Raw genomic sequence first — 23,535 nt, forward strand, 5'->3', positions numbered from 1 at the left:
TTATACCTAGCTGTTAATTTAAAAATGGGTTCAGGAGGTCTTGTATTAATACTGTAATCTCAGTGAAGAAAACGATCCTCTAAGTACTTAAAGCTATTGTTGCTTTGTGGGTCAATTCAGGCTGATAATGAAAAGTTGAAAGGGGAATGAAAGAGGATTCTTCCAGTCAGCTGCTTGTTTGAGAGGAGCTGGTGCCACTTTCTTAAGACAGTGATACACAGAATCTAGCAGTGATCCCTGCTGAAATATTTATCAATTCAGCAGTTAATGCTAGGTATGGTGCAATGCTGGCTAATAAAACTGATTCAGATTTTCTCTTTGGCTATTTTAGTATGACACAAGTAACATCTGCAGAATTAGTGTGGGTTTTTTCCGGAAAAAAAAGGAAAATAATTAGGTTATGAATTAATTTTTGTTACTGAGTTCTGGATGCAAGGAGCAAGTAGTGATGTGTGTCCCTGCTAACATATTTCAAACCTTATTCAGTGAAACAATTCCTACAGATGCAGAAAAGAGGGAAGAGGAGAACTGTCCTCTGTAGATTTAGCTGCTTGTAATACATGGAGGGGGACAATTTTTATATGGTTACCTGTTTATTTTGAGTACATAACTGCAAATGAAAGATGTGTTCTGTTCTATTGTCAGGCAGGTTTGCATGAAACTTATGTTTCACAAGGAAATGCTTATTATCCTTATTCTTCCATGAAGAAGCTTTGTCTGGCAATTATGTTAAACTTCTCTAACCACTCCACTGCACTCATTCCAGAGGTCAAATTCTGTAGGCTGTGGTATGAGTAACTCTGTGCCTGCATTTTATGAATGTATAATGTTTTCACCTGGCCTCACCTATGTAGTTTTACAGACAAGGTACATTATTGAAGCTACCTGAAAATCTGAAAAGTCTTTTGAACCATCCTGAGTGACGTTTTTGTCATGCATACAGGCAGAAAGGAGTGAGCATGTGTGAAGTGGGGAAATTCTTGTCTGGGGACCCTTGTATAAACTCCTTTATTTTGTTTGTGAGTGTATGAAAGGCAGAGGCCACTGTGCTGTGCAAATATTTGATCTGTTGAAGTTGGCACGGCTTACTAAAGGCTTTGCTGTATTTTAGTCTGTTGGATGCAGTGTGCACAAGTGCCGTGTGAAACCATCTTCCCTGGAACCACGTACCAGGGTCCAGGGACAAATCTGTGTCTTTCATTTTGTCAGGTCTTGTTTGAGGACTCTGGTCCCTCCTACCTTGTTCTTGCTGTGTGATGTGGACCCAGTCACATGTAGTACAGTGACTCCAGCTCATCTCCTCAGTGTTGATGACCTTCTGGCCGCATACAGTTCTCCTTACAGCAACTATGAAGAGAAACACCTAGTCTGTTCCCTTTTGAATTTCTCAGACCTCATTTCCATATTGCTTTGCTGCCACAAGGGGGTAATGTTGCTTCTACTCCTTTCTGTCTCCTTTCCTAACCTGAAAGTTTCTGAGTTCTTGTGCGATGGGTAGCTTGGGGACCCTCTCCACTCCCAAACCGCAGCTTATCTCTGTAGTAACCATACAATTGCAAGTTCTTTAGTGTTTGGAGAAAGGCGTAAATGCGGGGGATCCAGACGGGAAATGGCTCTGTTACAGAATGCAAGCAAGGGAGGAGCTTATCCTTTTGGCTTTTGTAAGGGTTTGAAAGAGACAGATGTGGATCTAAGGTGAGGCAGGTATTTTGTCTTTCTGATATGTAAATGCTCATGAGTTAGAGCTCTAAAAGACGTCGGCAGCCTTGTAGAATTCGTCTGGACTTCTTGCTTACTGCCTACCAAGCCTATCTTTGGAGTCTCCCTTCTCAAAGGTTTTGTTTTTATTTTAATGGCTGTTCACCCTCTCGGAGGACTTTTGTAATACGGAGCTTGTTTTCTGGAGGATTGCTTGGCAGATGTTGGTTGGATTCTGGGCAGTCACTTTTCCCCCAGGGCTCTGTTTATTCTCTTCTTCAAGTATGCCTTGAGCTATTACCTGAATTTTGGAGCTTTTCCATAAGGCAAAGAATATGTTTGGGGATTTTTTGTGTTGGGTTTGGTTTTCTTCCTAGTGCAAATGTGTATGGTTTGCTCAATGCCTTGAGGGGATGCCTCTTCCTGCTCTAAGTTGTAGACACAGTGCTCACTTGTGATTGAATTGGGACCAGTCTATGGTTAAAGTAGATTGACAGGGTAGGAGCAACCCCATTCCTGCCCACCAGTGATCAGTGCTGTATATGAAATGGAAAAGCATACAGTCACTTTTGCAGCTTTTGTTCCTGAGTTCGTGCTGGTGGAGCCTGAGCTTCTTATGTGCAGCTCTGGTTTTTGGTGTAAATGACCAAGGCTGATGGGATCTCTGCATGTACCGAGTTCTAGTAACTTTCTCACTGTGCAAAGCACTGAATGAAAGGGTGTATGTCACTCATATCCTTGCTTTAACAACTAAACAACCAGAACACTTCCTTGTCCTCTGCCATGGATACAGAATTGCCTGGCAAGACACGGTTCTGTGACTGACATTGACCATCAAAATCAGAGAGGAGGGTAGTGCTACTTACTTTACTTTTTGCGGGACAGAAACTAAAACAGGAGGGAGTTACCTTATATAAAGCTACAAGTGTCTCTTATGGTGAAGACAGAACACATACCTAGTGTATTCTGCCTTTTGTCCCATTCCTTATTTCTCAAAATCTTTGTAGTTGCTATTTTTTTCCTAATTGCTTACAGCAGTTGTGGCTCACTTATTCAAGTCTTTAATGTATATTGTGGCAGTGGTGTTGAGTTCACGGAGAAAGGGAGACTTGAACAGAAGGGCACACCTGAGCTGTGGACAAGAGACTGGCTCAGACTGCACATCTGTGGGAATGTGGCCTGTGCTGAATCTAGATCTACCCAACATAATTTTCTTGACTCTTTTGTTCTGACCCATTCGTTGTGGAAACCTTGCTAGCCTTGTGTCCTGCCATTTGTAGTTTGAGCTCAGTATTTTGTTTAAAGTTCTGGTGTGTAGACTCTACCGGTGCTGTGGAAGGAAGGATTTTTCTGACAAGTCTTGTAGGCTCCATGTGCACTCTGATAGTTTTGGAAGAGTTTATACTGGGCTGTTATCAGGCTTGGTAAGAAATAATTCCAAAGATGCTTTGTTACTGTTCTTGAAAGTGGTGGTGATAGAGATAAGTAATATCTCAGCAGTTAGTGAGGGTATTGGGGTAAACAGAAGTTATAAATGGATTTGCCAGCAGAGAGAAGAGGTTTGGGTTTGTGCTTGGGAAGATGTGCTTGAGTAGAGAAAGCCAGAACTGTGTGATATGGGAATGATTTCTGTAAACGTTAGCCAGGACACATTAGAGTGAACAAAGATCTAATTTGTTGTCTGTTGTGAGCATAAAGTGAAATGATAGTCTGAAGGTGACATGAGCATTCAAACATGATAATTAGCATTGTTTATGTGTGAGATGTGCAGGCTGTGGACACACTTGGTGTGTATTGTTTGTTTGGCCTTTACAAAAACTGGAAAATACAAATTCGTTTTATCATGAGACTGTAAACATATTGTGATCTATAGGAAATGCTGCCATGATATCTAAATGGTCAGTTGATGCCTATGTGAGCTCTGGGTAATTACAGTCACCCTTCCAGCTTTGTGGTTTTTCCCCAGACCAAGCCTACTGTCTCTGTGTGGGCAGGAAAGATCGTTTTACTGAAGTTCTAAAAGTTTGAGCTCCTTAGTATGCTCCTAGTGAATGAAAGTGAAAGAAGTGCCTGTTTTCTTGCACAAATATTCCTTCCCCTGCCTTTGCTAGTTTCCTGATTTAAGAATAATGTAAGGTTGCTAGAGCCCTATTCTTCTTCACTGAGAGTAGGTGGGCACGAAGGATGATGCCTTGTGCTTTCCCTTCTTGCAGTAACTGATGGAGGTCACGCCCTGCTGCTGAGTTTCCCCCAGTGCTCTGGAAAGCTGGACATGTACCTGCAGCCTTCGCCAAACTTGCAGAAAGGCATAAGCTGCTTTTTCTTTTTCTTGGCCTGAATTTAAATATGCAGCAATGGCTGTAGCAGAGTAAAAGAAATTCATTTCCCCATGTTCCTCTTATAGCAGCTTGACTTGCAAACTAGGCAGATATAGAAATAACTCCTTCTCAAATACCTTCACAGTATTTTCCCATTTGAACCACTGCCCTTATTCCTCCTCTCTTCTTAGTCCAGGCACAGCAATGAGAAGTTCACCTATAAAAGAAATGGTTAAAGTTTGTTCCTCTGCAATCTCCGTGTAATAGAAACATCTTTCCCTACAAGTGTCTTTTCTATGGGAACTGTTCTGGAGTTTCACCTGCTGCAGTGTGGCAGCAAGGAAGCTTACTGAATTTGAATTCAAGTGATGTTTTAGTGAGCATGGAAGAGGTATATGCTTCCAAACTGGCTATTATTTTTGCTTCTGTTGACATCTAGAATTGGGTGGGGTTTTGGGGTTTTTTGGTGATGGTTTTGTGTATGTGTGTGTATGTGTGTGTGTGTGTGTGTGTATGGGTTTTTTTATTGGGTTGTGGGGGGTTTTTTTGTTTGTTTTTGTTATTTGGGTGGATGGGTGTTGATTGTTGTTAGTTTGGGCAGGTTTTTTTGTGGGGTTGTTTGTTTTTTTGAGGAATGCATATTAGAGGACTGTAGACCAAAGATCTTGAATAAACACACATTGCTCAGAAGTTTAAAGACAGCTGACTTCAAACAGACAGCTGTTTGAGGATACCATAAAACATATCAGTTCTCAACTTTCCTGCAGAGAGGGAAGAAATGTGAATAGCTTCCCGCTCTTGAAAGCCATTCTTTGTTAGGGTGTCTGTCTCTGTTGTCTGCACATACTTCCCCTGCAGCCATCTGATCCAGCTGCTGCAGGGTGGCAGCATGTCCAGACAGGCTCGCTTGACCAGGTACAGTTGCTCCTGTTTCTGTTCTTTTACCTATGTGTCTTGAGTTCATGTAATTGTATTCTGTCTAGGGGATGATGCTCAGTTTATGATTAATGGAGGTCTGTGACGTGCTTAAACTATCTAGCTGTGATTTTTAGAGCTTATAGTCTGGCTTCAGATAAGTCACATTAAAACAGTGTCTAAGTTTCAATTTGGTTTTGGTTTTTGCCAAGAAACAAGTTTTGGGCAGGCTCTCAGACCTTCTGTTTCAGATTTGCTTGCTCATCTAAAAGCTCTCTGTAGCTTTCTTCACTGTGGGGAAGAGCTGGAGATGTTGGCATTGTAGTGTGCCTTTTTATTGTAATACAACCCCGTAATTTTTAGATATGTATTCAATTTACATGTACTTCATGTGTGCACTCACTCTTCACGCTCTTTAGAAATTCTCACAGTGTGGTGTGTCTGGAGACAAAGTGCCTGTATCAAATTATTTGCTTCTTATTACAATGAAAATCTGGGCTGGAGAACTTGCAGTAGGGCAGCATTCATCTAATCTGTGGGCCTGGAGCAAGAGGAGAGAGGGAGACCTGTGGTCTGACTCAGTAATACAACTAACCAAGAGAGTGATGACTCTGGATTTCTCCAGTTGAGCTGTTCTGGTCTGTTGAATAGCTAACATGCATTTTAAACATTTTCCACATACATATTTAACTGATTGCACCAAATGGCTGTTTGTGTGATGATGTAAGTGACCTCCTCCCTTGCTCTTCTTGAGAGAGCACCTGCTGAAACTGAAGGCTGTAAATAAACAGGGTTCTTTATCTGCCAGGAAACTGACTCATTTTTCTGCTTGAAATGCATTAGTATGAAATCATTCCCATCTTCCTGAAGTGGAAAGGCTGGACTAAGTGACTGAACTACCCTGACAGTCATTTGTTGACCTGACTTTCTTTTTTACTCCAGCGTGAACAAGAGCATTTTAAAGGGATTGCTTGAGTTGTGATGAGACCTCTGTTTTCATAGCGTTAGAAAGCTATGGAGATAACAGTATGGCTTCTGCCCCCTCAAGAAAGACACCTCCTCTTCAATTCCCTATGCAGAAACATGAGTTATATGTAATTATCCCAGAAGCTGACGCAGATCTGTGTGTGTGGGTAAGCAGAGATTTCTGCTGTCCACAGAGTCTGTGGTGTTGGGAACTCCCAGAACAAGGAGAATTTGAAGGAGTCATACAGATGAAGGTAGGCAGAAGAGCCCTCAGAAGAGTAAAGCTGTCTGCAGGCTGAGGGAATTCAGTGTGTTGGCTATGTTCTGGCCATGCTTTTAAACCTTATGATAACTAGAAACCCATTACCTCCAGCTGAATTTCTGGTATAGTAGCATGTTGTTAAGAGTCTAGGTGGAGAAATGTGATGTCTGTCTTCTGCTTGGTGCAGGTACCTGCCCCATCCTGAGCACTGGTGTGAAACTGCCACTGTAGAGCAAAATAGCATGTGCAGTAGCTTGAACTGATTTTAATTTCTTTCCCCCTCCTGTCCCTCAAGCTTTGCCCCTGCAAAATGAAAGTGCAAGACCTTTCATTGTTTTTTTCATGTTGGACTTACTGCCAAAACTAATCAGTGCTTCTTGCTGTAGCTGGTCTTTACCCTTTTAATGTCTGTCATGGATGTGTGTTCCCTCTTGCTTGTTGAAATGATGAACTAATAATTCCCCAGATGCTGTATGACGAAGACCTCTCCATAATGCTCATTCATATTTTGTTCTGACACATGGCCTTTTTTCAGCAGGTGAAGTAATACATTAGCAGTGCAGCCTTGAGTCTTCTTAAAAGAATTTGTCACTTTCTGTAAAGTGACTCGCTTTCCCTGATGAGCTCTAAAGTTGCTGTGTAGTTCTTGGAGCAGAAAGTGGTAAATGGAAATTGGAGTTCCTAGTCCAAGAGGAGAGGTACAGTAATAGCACAATTCATCATGTGGTATTACTTTCTAGTTACACGGAAGTAACTTTAAAGGGTTAATTAACCATATTTTTCTTGAAACTCTGCTCCCCATCTTCTAATTAGAAGAACTCAATATCCAGTGCTCATTTCTGCTGTTCAAACTCTTACTGACACTTCCTTGTTTTGTGTAATTGTGCACTTTTCTCTGCATTCCTTCCCATGTTGGCTGAAGACCTTATGTGCTGTCTCTTTTCTGACTGAGAAAACCAGTTTGTTTTTTACAGGATTCTTGCCCAGAATCAGCGAAGTCGAAACAATCACTTTCTGTGGTAACTTCTGCCTTATATCAGACCTACTCCTCTGAACAACTCTGCACCTCCAGCTGGGAAGGATGTCTTCTCTGTCCCTAGTTGCACCTTCAGAGTTAGCACAAGTTCTTTCCCACAAGCAGGCCAAATTGTTCTACAAAGGCTGTGTTTGGAAGTTGTCTCTGATCACATATTGCATCTTTGATTTCCCTAAAAAAAGGAAATTATCTTGTAAAGGCTTCTCATTGTATGGAATAACTTAAAAAAAAAAGGTGATGAAAAGGATGCCTAACAGGGTTTGGATAGAAAGACTGCCACCAACTCTAGTTCCTCACTGAGCATGAGTTGTTTGGCACAGATGTGAACAAGGGGATGGAGGAGCTCACTCTGAACTTTAAAAGTGGCTGTTGAGGTTTTAATGAGTAGTGATATTTTCAGGTTATTTATCTCTTGCAGATGGTTAGAACTATCTTAAGAAAAGCTTGATCCTTTTGTTTGGCTATATTTTCTCTCTTGATCGTCTGTTTCTGACCTGTCTTAATCCAGTCTTGATGCCAGGCTAAATATGTCCAACCATAACCATGTGAAAGCTGAAGCAGTCTAGAAATGTTAGCTTAGAGGTATCAGAGCAGATTATGTTAAGAACTTAATTTTAGAACTCATTTTTTCAGGCAATCTTTAGAACTGCATACTGATTGCTTTTTTATTTTAAGCTTGAATATGAAACTGGTGAAGAGCAATAGTGTTTTTCTGTTTGACAAGGACTACAAAACTTTTATGGAAAATGAAGCTATGGAACAAAATGCTTGATGGTTTCTGCTTACATGATTTCAATTTGCTTTTTGAAAGTAGGCAACGCAATACAGATGTCTGAAATCATTTTTTCCTATTCCTCTGAGAAAAGGGAAAGAAAGAATATCCAAGCCAGTGCATTTGGTTGTTTGAGATTTTTATTTAAAATAGTTTTCTTGTGCTTTATCAAGGCTATAATTGATCTCCAGGAATGAATTTGGTTCGTTAACAGTTAATTGAGTTCAAGGTTTGAGGGAGGGTATTGGTGTTATTGGATACTGAAGAACATTCAGCAGTTCTCATGCTTTAGTTTTCTTACCATCTTTAGGTTACGCATTGCCTGGCTGTAAGAGGAAGATGATTGAAGGCAATCTAGTTTTAAACTGTTGCTATTCTTTACCTTCTTATGAGAAACCACAGGAGCACATTCACAGGGATGAGTGCTCAGGGGAACTGAGAGCTGGCTGTAAGTTGGAGGGCTGAAAAAGGGATGTAATATGTAGTGTGATAATTTTCACCTCCAAATGGGCAGTATGCAATATAAAAGTCTTTTCAGGAAAGACATAAAGCCAGGGGAGGAAAATCAGAGGCTGCCAAGAGTCATCAATATACTTTTCCTTCAAAGGATAACTAGGAATTTTCTTTTTAAAGCTCTGCTCATATCTGAAGACTGGGAGTAGGGGAGACATAGGTGTGATTGCTGTCCTTAGAGTGCTTCATTTTATTGGTTTGCCCTGGTTGTTGGTGTAGAGCAGCTTAGGAGGATGGCAGCTAAATGAACACCCCTGTGATTCTAAAGAAACAACCTCAGTGCTGTTTGTTAACACCTCCCTTTTTGGGGAAGAAAACCCTTCCCTCCGTGTCTCTTGGAGTAGCGTTACTCAGTAACGCTCATGCTGTGACAGCAAATTTGAGATGTGGTGTAGGGCTGCATGTCCTTAGAAACTATTGCTGAAAAGTGAAATTTGCTGCAGTTAAGTATCTTCTGAAATGAATCGCTCTGTCCCAAAAGGCTTTGGTGGTGATGCTCCTCCCTGTGGGGAGAAAGGGGGTATAGTCCAGTGGCTGATGTGCTATGAGGAGATTGCTTCATGACCTTTTTCCCCTTGAACTGCAGCTTCTGGCATTCAGCTTCACTCCTGAAAATTATCCCTTTTCTGCTTATAATGTCTTGTATCTGTGCACTTTTTCTCTCTCCCTTGCCTATAGGTGTCCTGTAACTTGAAGTCTGCTTCCTTTACCCCTTGCTAGTGATTGCTGCAGACCTGAGTTGAGAGAGCGAGTGTAGAGCAGCAGTTTCAGAGCTGTTGATGTCTGACAGAAAAGGAGCCTGATCTTAATCAGAGAGTTGAGATTTCAATGCTGCTGAACAGAGGCAATTTGTATCTTGTAGTAGTTTTAATAGAAAAAATAAACTCAACAAAAACTACAATCCCCCTCCTTCTAATTTAGCAAGCTGAAACAGAAGCATTTCTTAGGGTGAGCAGAGTTAATTTTCATCATTTGCAGGATTGACTGACAACCTGGAGGATGATAATGGGTGATTTTTTTTTTCCGGGTAAGCGGGGGAAGAGAGTAGAAATTGCAGTTTCTCTGCTAATTGTACTTTATATGTCATTTGTGACAATTTCATATTGTCTAGACAGAGATAGTGGAGCAATTGCTTCCATAGAACCTAGTGTTAGCCCGTTACATATCTGGATAGCAGAAATGGGGGATGTGGGAGAGGAGGAGGTTGCTGTAAGCTGCAGAAAGGATTCAGGAGTCAAGCATGATCTACTGAAATGTTTCAAAAAGAGATGCAAGCAATATGCATTTCTATTCCCTCTTTTCATGCTTCTCTGTTGGAAACTTAAATGTTTAGTGGCTAACAGTTTACGGAAACAGAGCTACTTCTCTTCATCCACGGATTATGTTTATCCTCCTTAGCAGAATTGCTCCCAACCTTACATTTACTGTGGTAGGATATTGGACTACCTTACACTTTGGCTTTACTGAAAACAAATAGTCTGTGTCTCTTTTGGGATTTCAGGTGCTAGAAGCTGTGAGTGTAACACCAAAGACTTGGCAGAATGCAGCATGACTTACTTTAAGAATCTTTATCTGCACCTTCCTGAGGGACAATACGTTACATTGCAGTGACACAGATGAGACGCTTTGATGATTATAGCAGAGTATCTATTATTGAACCCATTTGACAGTACTAAATGCATTTGGATTTGTAACTTTGGGGCTCAAGTGCTAAGTCTAGAATGAGTTAGTTAAAAATGGATTTAATGTGTGCTTAGTACTCTGCCTCAGTACAAGTATTGTTGTTCTGTGGAGCATTAAGCAGAGATGGTCTGTCTGGATCTCATGAGCTTGCTTGTTTCCTTGGATTGGATTTTTTGCCTGTTATGTGTATTTAAATCTCTCTGTTCATTGCTCTGTGATCTGAGAGGGCATGGCTGTAGGATAATTAACTACTAAACAGACTTAAAATCAGCTCTGGCTTTTAGCAGTTATTGTTAACTGAATTAATTATCTTTGTCCACGTGATCTGAATGTGGCCCTAGTATGTGGCCTGTGTGCCTCAGTGTGAGGTAGTGCAGGAGCTGGATTTGGTTTTGGCAGGCTTGGAAGGCTCTACTGGAAAGGCCATCTTAACTGAGACCATTCAACTCCGACAGTGCAAGCTCAAAGAGGGTTCTGGGTATTTAACAGAGTGTTTGTAATCCTGTTCCTTACAATCCAGTAACTACTGGTCTTCCAAGGGAGCCCTTCTGGTGAAGGAGATGCTCCTGCTGTAGCAGCTTCTGTTGCTGCATGGGATGGAGTTGCAGCCTGTTCAGGTAATGTCACAGGGCTGTTGAAGCCTGGAGGAAGTCTCTTTACCTGGACACTTGGCCATCCCGTGGCTCAGGCAACTGTTGGTTACTAAGGTAACCTGTACCCATTCTCATCTGAGGTTCCAAGTACCTGCTATTGCAAGACTCTTCAAATATATATTTCAAGGATCTATTGCAGTGTAGTGGTGAGAATTATAGATTTCTGAAAGTGCTGTTCCCAAGCCAAGCAGAGGGTCTCCTGGCAGACCCACACCAAGTTACAGTGGTGTATGCCCTGCCCCTGCACCCTTGTGGTGTCCTCTGCTTAGTATGCATTTTGATTTCTTTCAGCATAGCTGCTAGATGCTTTCTAAAGGTGATCCCTCAAAGTCAATGGTCATCTTAGGCAGTTATCAATTTTTCTAAAGGTGAAATGACAAATATGGGGGGAGAATACCAGGAAACTTCTTTCTAATAATGTTTGCTAGGCTGTGCAGCATGTACTGGTTGTCTTCCCTTGTGGCTTTGATTTTACTGTGTCACTTAGTGGACAGATACTGAAGGGCTGGGAAAGGAGATGGGATGTGTAGTGTGTAGGCATCAAGACTTTTTACAGGGGTGAGTTTGATGATTATTTGTGTGTACATATTATCAGAACACCATAGGCATTGCTGACATTAGGAGGAAGCTGCTGTTTCCGTTTCAGGTTGTGACTGTCAGAATCTGCATGCTCTGGAAGCTCTTTCTCCTTGGCTAAGTCCAGTGATCAGGCAGGATGTTCCAGCCTTGACATATCCAAGTTGCTTGCAAAATGCTGGTTTTGGAGCAGCTTAGAAAAGCAGATTTCTCAGAAGCATGTTGGTATTGCAGTGGCAGTAACCTAGTCTCAGAGCCAGTGGTTTAGAAGGGACCAGCTGCCTGAGTAGGTAGAATATCCCTTCTGCTAATTTTAATCTGTCTACCTTTCCCCTAGAAGGAATTAAAGCAGTTTATATGTGATGCAAGTAATAGGTATACCTGTATACCTCACAGGTATAGGACTTCAGGTATACCTCATAATCTGTAACACTGTTCATTCTGGATTGGCTGCTTTTTGCACATATGTAGTTGGAGCAGAAGAAAGGGTTTGGTAAGACGGAATTAAAGTATAAGGACTTTTTTGGTAACTGAGGGATTCAGAATATCTGGCAGTATTGAATGTTAGAGCTTTTGACTCAATAACCTAGGAACCAAGAGAATTAATTAAACTCAGAGTTTGAGAGATTTAATAACTGTTCTTGAATAAGACAAATGGTTGCCAAACAACTTTGTGCTAGAAAGGACAGGATTTCTTGCCTTATGCATAGTCCCAGTCCTTTGCAGCAAGTTTCTCAAGCTGACACACACCTTTCCAAGTGGGAAACTGAAGCAATTGCTTGCTGTTTTCTGTATTCTAGATCTATAATGTAATTTGAAGTAATTTTATTTTTAATTACTGGCAGACAGTAAATATTTTTCTTGAGATCCTGATGGCTAGGCTGCTGCTAGGAAAAAAGACTTATTTGCAATTCTGCTGTCTTTATGTGGCTAGAAATGGGAGGTTGGGTGTGGATTTGATCTGGTCCTTCTTCCTGCTTCCTGTGTTGATACTTGCTGTCCTGCACTGCCAAGGCTAATGGATTATTATGAGTGTGGGGCTGAAGATTCAAATCTTTCTCAACAGCTCTGTGTGTGTGAATGAGTAGAACAGATGTGGTGTTAGACCTCTTTGATTTTCAAACCACAACCACTTTCATTAAGTTACAGACTAGAAAACAAAATTTAGCAGGAGTTCTGAGGTAGAAAGGCTTGAAAGGCAATTCAGCAGTCTTATAAATGTGAGAGTTGTTTTTTCCACTTTCTGTACCTGCCCCAAATCATCTCTCTTGTGTTAATCTAATGGCTGCAACATGTTGGCCATGAGTCAGTCTTGAAACAATGCTGTCCTCTGGTTTATGACAGAAGCTAGACAGAGGTGCATGCAGAAGCCAGGGTGGGGGACATGTTCCTGCTATATACTTTTGATTCTGCTGCCTTCATGACTCGGTCTCACTTCTCGTATATTCAGGCTGTCTGGCTGCATTTACATACATTTATTTCTTGAGTGAATATTTGGTATCTCCCCCTGTGGCTGATTACAATACAGAGGAAAAGAATATTTTAAATTTTTGTAGTTTTGTAGAAAAGTTCTCTTTCAGAGCCTGAGACTAAGATTCAAGATCTTACTATGAATAGACACCAGTGGTGCCCTTAAAGTCCACATGTTTAACGTGTGTGTTCTTTGTCCCCTGCTCCCTGGCCCATTCCATGTGTAGCCACCTCTGAGTAGGTAAGAATTTGACAGATGGCAAATGCAGTGGTAGTGTTTATGGACCTGATATATTGGGATGGGTTGTCTCCAGAGGAGTGACATCTACATCTTTCTCTTTGAACTTGGAAGTGGCTCTGGGACCACTCTTCTTCCTTACCTGAGGTGTTCTTTCTCCTGTGCAGCGAGAATACAAAACTTTGAATACCTCTGTGGTGAAAACACTGATGCCGTCAGTGAATGGTTAAGTATGTTGCAAAATTCTCTGCACTAGTGATAGAAATAGTCTTAAGAGGTTTCAGAAAGTAGGTCATATATAGGAGGGATGTTCCTGAATGGTCTTTGATGTTGTAATTTGTTTTTCCTTTCTAGGAGGTTGCTGGAGTCTTCCCTCATTTCATTATCTCGCTATGATGGAGCAGGATCCCGGGAACATCCAATCTACCCAGATCCAGCCAGGTAAGATCTAAGTGCAGTCTAAAGGCATTTAAGTTTTACATGCAAAAGCATAACTTCAATAAAACTCACTGAAACCTCTGGCAGTAGATCTAATATTGGGCTTATCTCCTTAATGACTTGCCATGGGGAAAGAGCAAAACAAGTGAGCAGATGTTGTTAAGTCTGGGGGGAAGTGAGGAAAACAGGAAGGAATTGCTGTTGAAGTAAACACATAAGAATTCATGAAATCATTTGGGGTGGAGAACACTAGGTGGCAAACAGGTCCAACAGTAAATAAGCTGTATCAATATATCAAAAATCTCTTTTGAAGAAAAATGAATTAAAAAACAAATAGTCTTGAATGCAGTAAAGGGATTTAGGAGTTAGTGTGAGCAGACAACGTGCTTAGAAGCATGAATTTCATAAATGTATCTGTACAAGAGAGAGCATAGCCAGAAGGTTATGTATACTTAAGAACAAAATACTGACAATTATTTTTTGAGAAGTCATGAATCATTGACATTAGGCATAGAAGCACCTGTAGTGCTGCTTGATCTTCAAAAGAGGTGGGAGTGTTTCAGAGGACTAGAAAAAGCAAATGTGGCAGTTATCAAAAATGGAAAGAAGTGATCTTTGCAATTTCTATTTAGTACATTAAGAAAGCAACAGATGGGGTAATGTGACCCAAAGACTCTGTCAGAAGAAATGATAGAATCGTGAACAGCAAGCAGCTTTGGAAACTTTCAAAGAATAAATCATGACAAATAAGCTTTCTTTAGATGGGTTTAGGAAAGCTATGAATGAGGAAATTCAGTAAGTGTAAAATATATCTGATTTAGCCTTTTGGGGAACCTCTTGCATAGTTGTGTGAATTGAAGGCTACTAGGATTTATCATAAATACCACTGAAATACCACTGAAAATTAAATAGTGAGTTGCTGAAGGAGGTTTGTTGTTTTGTGAGGTTTGAGGGGGGGGAGGGGGTTGTTTTCATAATCATTAACCAGAAAATGTGCATTTTTATACAGATAATACTCTTAAGTACAAGTTCTGAAATAAAAGGCTGTGTTGCAAACTGGCCAGATATTATAGTTGTGTTGGTAAATAACTCCTTACTAACTGTCTCTGTGGATAAAGCCTCGCAGGGGTGAAATCTTATATTTGGCTTTTTTCCATTTATTGTGAAGAAAGTTGCCTTGTCAAGTTAATTCAAAGGCTTAGGAATGATGTAAACAAAACTGTAGTGAAGTAAAGTAAGGTGGAGTATGCTGCCTGTATATAAGATCCTTGGGAAACCAACCTAGATGACTGCTGAAGGTCTTGGCAGCTGCATGTCAGAAATGCTGATAAATGTAAAAGCTTCTAAATGGCAGTTGGTTAAATGACAGGGAAAGAGATTGATTTACCTAGAAAGAGGAGAATGATATTCTACAAATGTTAATTTAAAGCTATTATTACATTCAGATTAATTTTTGAGTGCCAAAAGCTGCTTTATTGCTGGAAGTACACCATTCATTGTTTCTGGAATGCCTTGTCCAAAGCAGGCAGATTGATAGAGCAGAGATTTTAAGATCTCATTCTAGCTCTCCGGGAGCTGCCTTTTAAAAAAGAAAAGGGGAGCCTGCCTAGGTATCTGAATTTTGTTTTCCCCTTTTGTAAATGTCTACTGTGATGAAGCTCAATAAAATGCAAGAAAATGGATCAATGCCTGAGTCATTTCCTAGCATAAGGGGCATGGTCAAAGATATTTTTCTACTTGAAGCCATTTTAGAACTGATACAGTGCTCTTCATGTGACAGTTCAAGTGGTTTTAGGTTGTGGTAGAAGCTATAGTAGCTTGAGTTTATAAAGAGCTTTGGAAGAAAAGTCTAGTTTTGAAACTCTTCTAAGAAGGTTAATTTGTTCTGGCAAATACCACTGTTCTTTTCAGAGGATGAGATTCATGGAGGCGTGATCAGTACCAGCTAGAAGTTTGAGTGGGATAGGATTAGAGTCTTCCTCCATAAACCTTACTGGTGTGCTGGGTTAGTAGGATATTTTTAACTGTCCCTTTAACTAGTTGGAAATTGAAAAAGTGATTAAAAGGAGTGTTACTGCATTTTGAAGGGTTTTTTTGTAGCATCATGAGTTCCAAATATAAAGTTATGGCTTTGAGAAGCTAAATAACAAGGTAGAAAAGTGAAACATAGGTGAAATAAACACATCTGTATCTATTAATAAGCATCTATATGTGTCTGTGCGTGTTTATGTGTTTTAAATATATATACCTCCTTAAGACCATGCTGTCCCCAATGGAGTAATTTTTTAAAGAGTACATAAACTGCATGATCTGAAAACTTATTTTTGAGAGCATGTGTGTGTGTTAGTTTTGTTTCTGCATTTACTGTCTGTAATGGTGCTATGTTTGAATAGCCTGGGTCAGCAGTGAGGCAGGGAGAATATTTTTTGAAGTTCCTTCAGATTTAGAATGAATATTTTGATGTAGACTGCAGCAGTATTTTTCAGTGGCCTTGCTGAACTTCACTGAGGTCAGCTTGGCTGTTCTTTCATTCTCCACAGTTTCCATATGTACTGGGCTCAGAAAATAATCTGCAGAAGAATTAAATTAGGTTATCATCAAAGAACACCTACAATAATGGTTTTTGTAATAGAAATACTCATTAAGAATTATATATGCTCCCAGACTCCATATATATATATATATATATGTATATATATAAAGCATCACTGAGAGTTTGTTGGAAATATCTCTAGAAAAAAATGTAAGCAGCTAGAAAGTATTTTATTCCTTACACCTTTCTCTCTGTGTATCAGACTTAAGCTTCTTGTGTTGTCTTTGGAGATCTTTTTCACAGTCTATTCAATGCGCACACCATGTGCTGTCAGGAAGCTGAATGTGACATCTTGTCATTGGTTATGGCCACTCTTTATTACCTACTCTTTCTTCTATCAGGCATCACCGTGTTTTTCTTCTGGTGTCCTGCATAATTTTAGAAGACTGCTAAACTCATTCTTAATATTCTTCTGTAAAATTCTCCCTTGGTGTGATATTAGGGAAAATAAAAGTTTCAGTGGTTACACTGCTGGACTGCTGCAACCACTGTTCATGTTTTCCAGTGTTTGTCTTGTTCCCATGTTTCTTTTTTTTCTCTCTGAATATATTTTGATGTCAGTTTTTTTAGGCATGCACAAAGACTTTGGCTTATGGAAAAGCCCAGAGAAGAGAGCAGCTCCTCATTTATTAATGTGCATCTGTAATGCCTTGCTTTTTTGTATTTGGCCTATTAAGTCTTATGGGGAGTAGAGAAAAGTGATGTGTTTGTCCAGCAAAGCTGCCTTCTTTTTGTAGGCATGAACAGGTTTAACCTGTTAAACAGTGCATAAAAGATTCAGGAGGAATCAAGCTGAGTGTGTTGTTCCTCTTACCCTTTTGATGTTTATTGGCTTAAGTTTTAACACCCCTGAACCTGTAATCTGTCTCCTAAACTTGTCCTCCCCCCAAATTAGAATTCAAGTCTTAACCAAATAAGGCTAATGAAATGATAAATCCAGCATCTGAGATGTCTGGATTTTAACACTGAGTAAGTGTGTCACAGAAAACATGTGTGAAGAGCTGTGGATATACACAGGGTGGGAAAAGAGAGTATGTGTTCACTCTCAAGAGAGTGATAGTGGTGTGTGATTGCTGATGCAAACAAATGCTAGGTTATGCATGAGAGAGAATTAAGAGTTAATTGCAGAGGAAAGGTTTCCTTTCAGGTGAGATGCAAGGCTTTTTAAGCTCCACTTAACATATTACCTAGTGGATCTGATAAAATTGCCACTATATAAAATCCCTACCATTTAGATTACAAAGTAGTTAAAGATGTGAAACTTTTTTTCTTCCATGGTACTCCCTAACTACCATCAAAACAACAGCACCTTCCTTCAGTGTTTATTTGAACAGTGCTGCTGTTTGGCATTGCAGGCAGAGTTTACATTGAGACTGGGCTTAGTTCTTTTAAGTGGTGCATGATGAGCTTACATGAGTGAACTGGTAATAAATGAATCAGTGAGCTCCAGAGAGTACCAAGAAGCAAATTTCTCTCTTCTGTGGATGAGCTTTTTGTCTGTAGGTACTGTGTGGTGCTTCTGTTTGCAAAGGGGATCATGTGGGAGTGTAGCATATAAAGGGAAATTACTTTTCCTTGGTTTCTGTGTTTAATCTATCTTACAGATAAAATACAGTCAACCTTGCGATAGGCTGTTACTGACCTGGTGCTTGCAGTTCAAAAGGAAAAATAGGGCTGGCTGTCATTCTATACTTATGTAATGAGTATTTGTGTATCTTTTTCTTGCTCAGGTTGTCTCCTGCTGCATATTATGCCCAGAGGATGATCCAGTATCTTTCCCGGAGGGACAGTATTCGACAACGCTCTATGCGATATCAGCAAAACCGTCTTCGCTCTTCCTCCTCCTCTGCTTCCACTTCAGAGAACTCAAGCCCATCTGTGGAGGGAAATGATCTGGAATTTGAAGATTTTGAGTAAGTGTGTGTGCTGCTAGCCCTCTTGCTTGCCACTGTTGTCAGAGGTCTGCTTTCTGGTTCCCTACTTGGGAATAAACCATATTGTTTATCAGTCACAGACACCTTAGGCTTCTTGTAGGAGCAGGTTAAGTAATTCAGTCAATAATTAGAGCACTGATTGCAAGAAATAGGTCTTGTCATTTTTGTTATGAAAATTAAGGATGTTGTAGGCTATCTTCAACACATTAGGTATCTCAACCACATTTAGAAGACTGCTTAAATAAAGAAAATGAGCATCTTTTTCTCCAATGGAACAGATGGGGAGACAAGAGTTTTACTTGAGTTGTCAAATCTTGAGACAGAACAAGAGTCACTAAGAGGCTTTGCAAGACTTAGTTCTTTGGTCTAAGGCTATAGGAGACAGACAGACATGTCCTGTAGCTTTTTCTTGCTCTATCTCTGTAGCTTTGTCCAATTAGATGACATTCCTGGGATTGGGGTTTTTTGGCTTGGTTTGGGATTTTTTTAAAATTTGATTGTGAATCTGTGTAAAGGCTTCGTTTTCTGTAAGGAGATAAAAAAGCCTCTTGTGTTAAAGTGAGGAGTGGATCTGCATCCAAACCTTAGAAGAATATTCCTGTTAGCCACTGTATTTCCTTCTGAGTAGTTCTGCTGGCAAACTTTTAAAATTTGTTCTCCAGCATCTGCTTTTGGACTTCCAGTGATATGCAGTGTAATCCCAGCAAAAAATTTATTGCAAATTTCTAATAAATGGAAGAGTATAGTAATGTATTCTTTAGATGGCATGTAGACCAAAAGCACAGGAATTTAGATTAAAATCCATTCTAGCAGCAAAGAGACTATAACCTTTCTAGCCTGTCTTCAGTAATTTCCTTTTAAATATGGGATTTTTCCTGAGTAACCTTAAGTATTTCACTGAATTTTCCCCCATTTGTGTATACTGCAATTAAAATATAGGATAATTCTGAGCATGGTTGTAGAAGTAGTCTATGGTTATACTGTAGTATAGTAGGGTGGTGTGTTTGATGGGAGCTGTGAACTCCTCAAAAAATCTGGGTTGTTATGTTGCAGCTGCCAGCAAAGGATGCTGTCAACTTCCCTACTATTTTAATTTGCACATTCACTTGCTGCAGTGGTGCATACTTGAGATCACATGTTATTAAAGCTCCATGTCCTTTGTTTCAGGATAAAGTCCCTTTCTGAAGGACACTAGCCACACCAGCTATTCCCAAAAGCAAGATATTAATCCCTTTCAGACTTTCAAGTGGTGGTGGACTATTTTTTTCTTAGAAAGTTGTTCTGTGAAGCTGTCATTTCATGCTCCAGCAATTGAATATTCTGAAGTACAGGGTCAGAGAATGTCTTTCCCTCTCATTGTGGCTTTGTTTGTGTAAAATGTAAATGAGGGCAGATAAGCTATTAGGCAGTGACTCTTCTGCATTTTCTCAAGCATCCTTGTGGTCTGGAAGAGCAGAAACACGGTGGATGCTGGGTCTATTTTTGTGAAGTGGGCGTGTTGCAAGCGTAGACCTTACTATTTCCATTATTCCATTTTATTTGTCTGGGGCAGCTTGTTCTGCTGGAGAAGTAAAAGATGGTATGTTCTTTGTTCACAGAGCCAGGCAAATGCCTGTAGAGAAGTGTGTTCCCCTGCAGATAATGTTCACACAGTAAGAGCACCCAGTCAGGGAAGCAATTCAATCAGCCATACTGAGGTTGTCTTTCATTTCATACTGAGCAAAAAGAAGTGTTTATTCCTTAAAGTGCAGTGCCTGAATTTGTTGGTTGAATATTTCATATCAAGTTCTGGTCTGTGCATTCAAGACCTGCTGCCTTTTTACTTCTCTGCTTCATTATTTCTCTTGGCTGATTAGAGAGGGCTGCTATGCGGGGGTCCTTAGAGCTGGAACTCCACGTGACTCATTTGATTTCTTCTGCTGAGACTTCACAATTAAATGTCTTACAGAGTTCTTGCTTCTCCTTTTGGCTCCTGTATCCCTCCTTCCTTGCTTGTTCACCTGTGCAGTCATGTATTGCTTCATGGATGATTTTTCTTACTGTGGTTTAGATGCTCTGATTTCCCCATGTCTTCAGATTTGATATGGGGAAGGGTGGTGTTGCTGCTGTGTTTAGCCGTCTGCAGCTCATGCTTTTCTCCTGAAATACAGGGAACTTTTTTTTCCATAAAAGCCAGAAAATTGCCTTGGTACTTTATCTTTCTAATCTGGCTAATATAATTGATAAATAATCTCTTTTTGTTTCACAGAGATAAGGAGAAGGATGTGAGGGACATTAAACACCAGTATGTTTCACTGTGCATAGAGCACTGGGCAAGGAGTGAATCCCGTGCTTGTGCAGGATGCCTGGGAGACAAGCCTTCCTCTGCTTTCATATTTTTTGGAATTCAGAGATTTTTTTCTCTTCAAAAATTCATTTTGTCTTTTTTTCAGTTTTCTTTACCTAATGGCCTATTAAGGGAAGAACTGGGCCCCTGTACTGTTTTGTGTGCTTATGGCCTCTAAATTTAAGTTAAAGCCTCTCCTGTGTCAGTCAAGGGTGAATTCATTCATAAATACATTTAGTTTGTGATGACAATAGAAGTAGTGTTGGTATAAGAACCTGAAGTAGTGTTTTTTATAGGTGTTAGTAATATCCTTCTTTTACACCAGCTTTTATGGACAGTAGAGGAGGAAGGAGGGAGACACACTATACCTGTGTTTTTCAGTCTAAGATGTTCTTTCTCTCTATGTGCTCCCTGTGTTTAATCTGTCGCTGTTGTCATCTTACTGCTTATTGAATGCAACTGTCAACTGTAAACTTAGTCATGTCTACATAAAAGCATTTAATACAGTTTGTAATATATATACAGATTGCAATATTAGGTTATTGCCAGATAGATTGATATGAGTGGGTTTTAAGTTTAGCTTTAGTAGAATCCTAAGCTAAAATGAAAAGACTTCCTGAGTTGTGGAATAAGAATCTCTGAATGAAGAATGACATCATTTTAGTCTTCCACCATAACTGGTAAAAATAGATTCTTTATAGACAAATTATACATGTTGAACTTTCTAATTTCAAGTTCTTATTTGAGTATGTCATGTTTGCATCACACAGTAAATTGAGATTTTTAAAGCTAAACTATTTTGACTTTTTCAAGAATTTTGATTTGATCTCTTCTATAGATTTCCTTTAGTCTAGAACAGCTCTCTGATGTTGAAGACTGTGGGTTATGCTTCTATGACTCCTTAGATAGTGCAATCTCTGTTATTTCATTTGTAATTCTGAATTTGTCACCATAATAAGAATGTGAAGGTGTTTCTGGAGGTGAATTTTGGCCATCTATGTCCCTTTTTGTTTGAAGTAACTGTGGGAACAAATACAGAAGTACAGGTTTGTTTCATCTGTCAGACTGAAAAGCAGATATATAGGAGAGTGTACCAGCTCTTAAAGCCTGAGTCAAACCCCTCACTACAGTTCAAAAAAGGCTCACAAGCTAAGGCTAAAGGTGTGACTGTGGCTGACTCCTCTGTCTGCTTTTGAATGTGGGCTGCCTAACAGAATATAGATAAGAAGGAGCTTGGAGATAACACTATTTTCATGTCTCCAACTTTTCCCTGTTCTGTTTTATCCTTTCTCCTTCCCTGTGGGAGGGTTTGTGCTCGCATGGGTGCACTCTGTTGTGCCATTGTCAAAGGCTAGGAAGGTCTTTATTGTGCCTCTATTACAAGATGGGCTTTACCTCACACGCCTGAAGTCTTGTTTTAGTGCTCCATCTGTTTAATTTCTTTTGAGACACCATGAGCATCCAGACAGAAAATATGAGAACTGTAGGCACTGTTTTACTGAAACCCTAATGGATCTTCTGGTGTTGCTGGAAGCAGGCTCTTGCTTTGTAAAGATGATTAATCACTTAGGGAAAGTTTACAAGATTCAGAGTGATGTTATTTGGCTTTATTTGTCACTTTAAAATCCTTTCAAGGTAAGTTCTGGACCAAGAGTTGTGGTTTTTCGGATGAGTGTCTTGCACGGGTCTCCTGATAAGTGCATGAGATACATAAGTATCCATCATACTTGCCTCCTGCCATTTTTGGTTGCTTTATTGACACTATCTTGGCAAGAACTGCCAAATCTAAGTTCTTCCAACAGCCTCTTGTCTTGAAAGGTTCTGAGATTGCAACCTGCCAGCCAACTGCCTTCTATTAAAGCTGCAAGTCTTACTTCCAGTGTCTTGTATGTAATTTTCATTCATTTTGGAGAATAGTGTGGTAGATTCTTTTTGGCCTCTTTTATAGGTGAAAAGTTTGGTTTGGGAGTCTGGTTTGTGTCATAGTTAGTGCTCCACTTCCAGCTGGCTTTCTCATTTAACTTTCTGTATCAAGAAGAAAAGTGCATGTCTGGTTAGACATTTGTGTGAGATATCCAGGCAATCACTCTTCTTTTGGAAAGTCTTCATTTAAAGTATATTTTGTTGTTAACTTGTTTAGGAACCTTAACTGGGGCACTAATACTTGACAATATTAATTAGTAACTCTCTGGATGCAATCATGTCTGAACTAACATAAAGCACTGTGAGAGAAAAGGGAAGACAATGGCTGTGGCAATGTGGTTACTCAGTAGTGTGTATTTGGGTAGAAGGTTTGGTTTTGGATTATGTTCTCTGTATTGCTCCTCAAGTGGAATGGTAGAAGTGAGTTTAGAGCAGGGATTTGTGTGTCATGGTGAGAATAAGCATGTGGTTTTCTTGATGGCTGACACAGAAAGATTTTGGAAAGTTTGAGTGAAGGGAGAGGTTGGAGATTGCCAGTTACTGAAATAACTTCTTCCTTACCCTTGTGACAGAAGTCCATGCGTGTGTTTAAATCCAGTCTCTGCCTTTTTAGCAAACAGTGATACACAATCAGACTGGAGACACAGTGCAATGGGAGTACTAACCTGCAGCAGTGCAATCAATTTGCTCTGTACCTTCTGACTTCTCTTAGCATACCATCTACTAAGAGCACATGGGTAAAACTTGGACTCTTTTTATAAAGTCTTGGTCTCCGCTGCCCTTCTTTACAGCTGTCCACCGTGCACTCATTTATTTCAGAGTGGTTTTTTTCCTACCTGGCAACCTTCATTTTCTGCAAAAGAAACTTCTTCAAATAGTAGCCGGGTTTTCTTGTCAAGAGAGAGGAAGGAATGGAATGAATAAAGCTTTTTTGTGACGTTTTAAATAAGTATAGAGTTTTTGATCTACAGCTCCAGAATGCTGAGACAAGCTCTGTCATTATGGAGAGAGAAGCATGAGGAATCCCAGAGGTAAAGAAAGAGGTTGACTTTGTTGGGGTCTGTAGGTTGATGGTATGCCAAGTATTCAGCTCTCATAGGACATGGTGAAGATGGATAAGAGAGATGACTTGATCAGTGGTACCCTTTTGTTCTAGAAATAGTAGTACCACATCCAAACTACAAGCATTTTAGAAATGCTTTCTAAAAGCATTTAGGGTGG

The 23,535-nt window shown here is 40.0% G+C and overlaps 1 protein-coding gene across 2 annotated transcripts in view; it reads left to right on the forward strand.

Annotated features, from left to right (window-relative positions):
* AMBRA1 (autophagy and beclin 1 regulator 1) overlaps window positions 1-23,535 on the forward strand; it is a 135,565-nt gene that overhangs the window by 19,424 nt on the left and 92,606 nt on the right. For both annotated transcript variants that reach the window (XM_030948594.1, XM_030948595.1), the window contains exons 8-9: window positions 13,455-13,541; window positions 17,862-18,044. In XM_030948594.1, coding sequence (XP_030804454.1) covers window positions 13,455-13,541; window positions 17,862-18,044 — 270 coding nt within the window. The remainder of the gene's footprint in view (window positions 1-13,454; window positions 13,542-17,861; window positions 18,045-23,535) is intronic.

This window comes from Camarhynchus parvulus, chromosome 5, assembly GCF_901933205.1.
Source record: "Camarhynchus parvulus chromosome 5, STF_HiC, whole genome shotgun sequence".
Taxonomy (NCBI): Eukaryota; Metazoa; Chordata; class Aves; order Passeriformes; family Thraupidae; genus Camarhynchus; species Camarhynchus parvulus.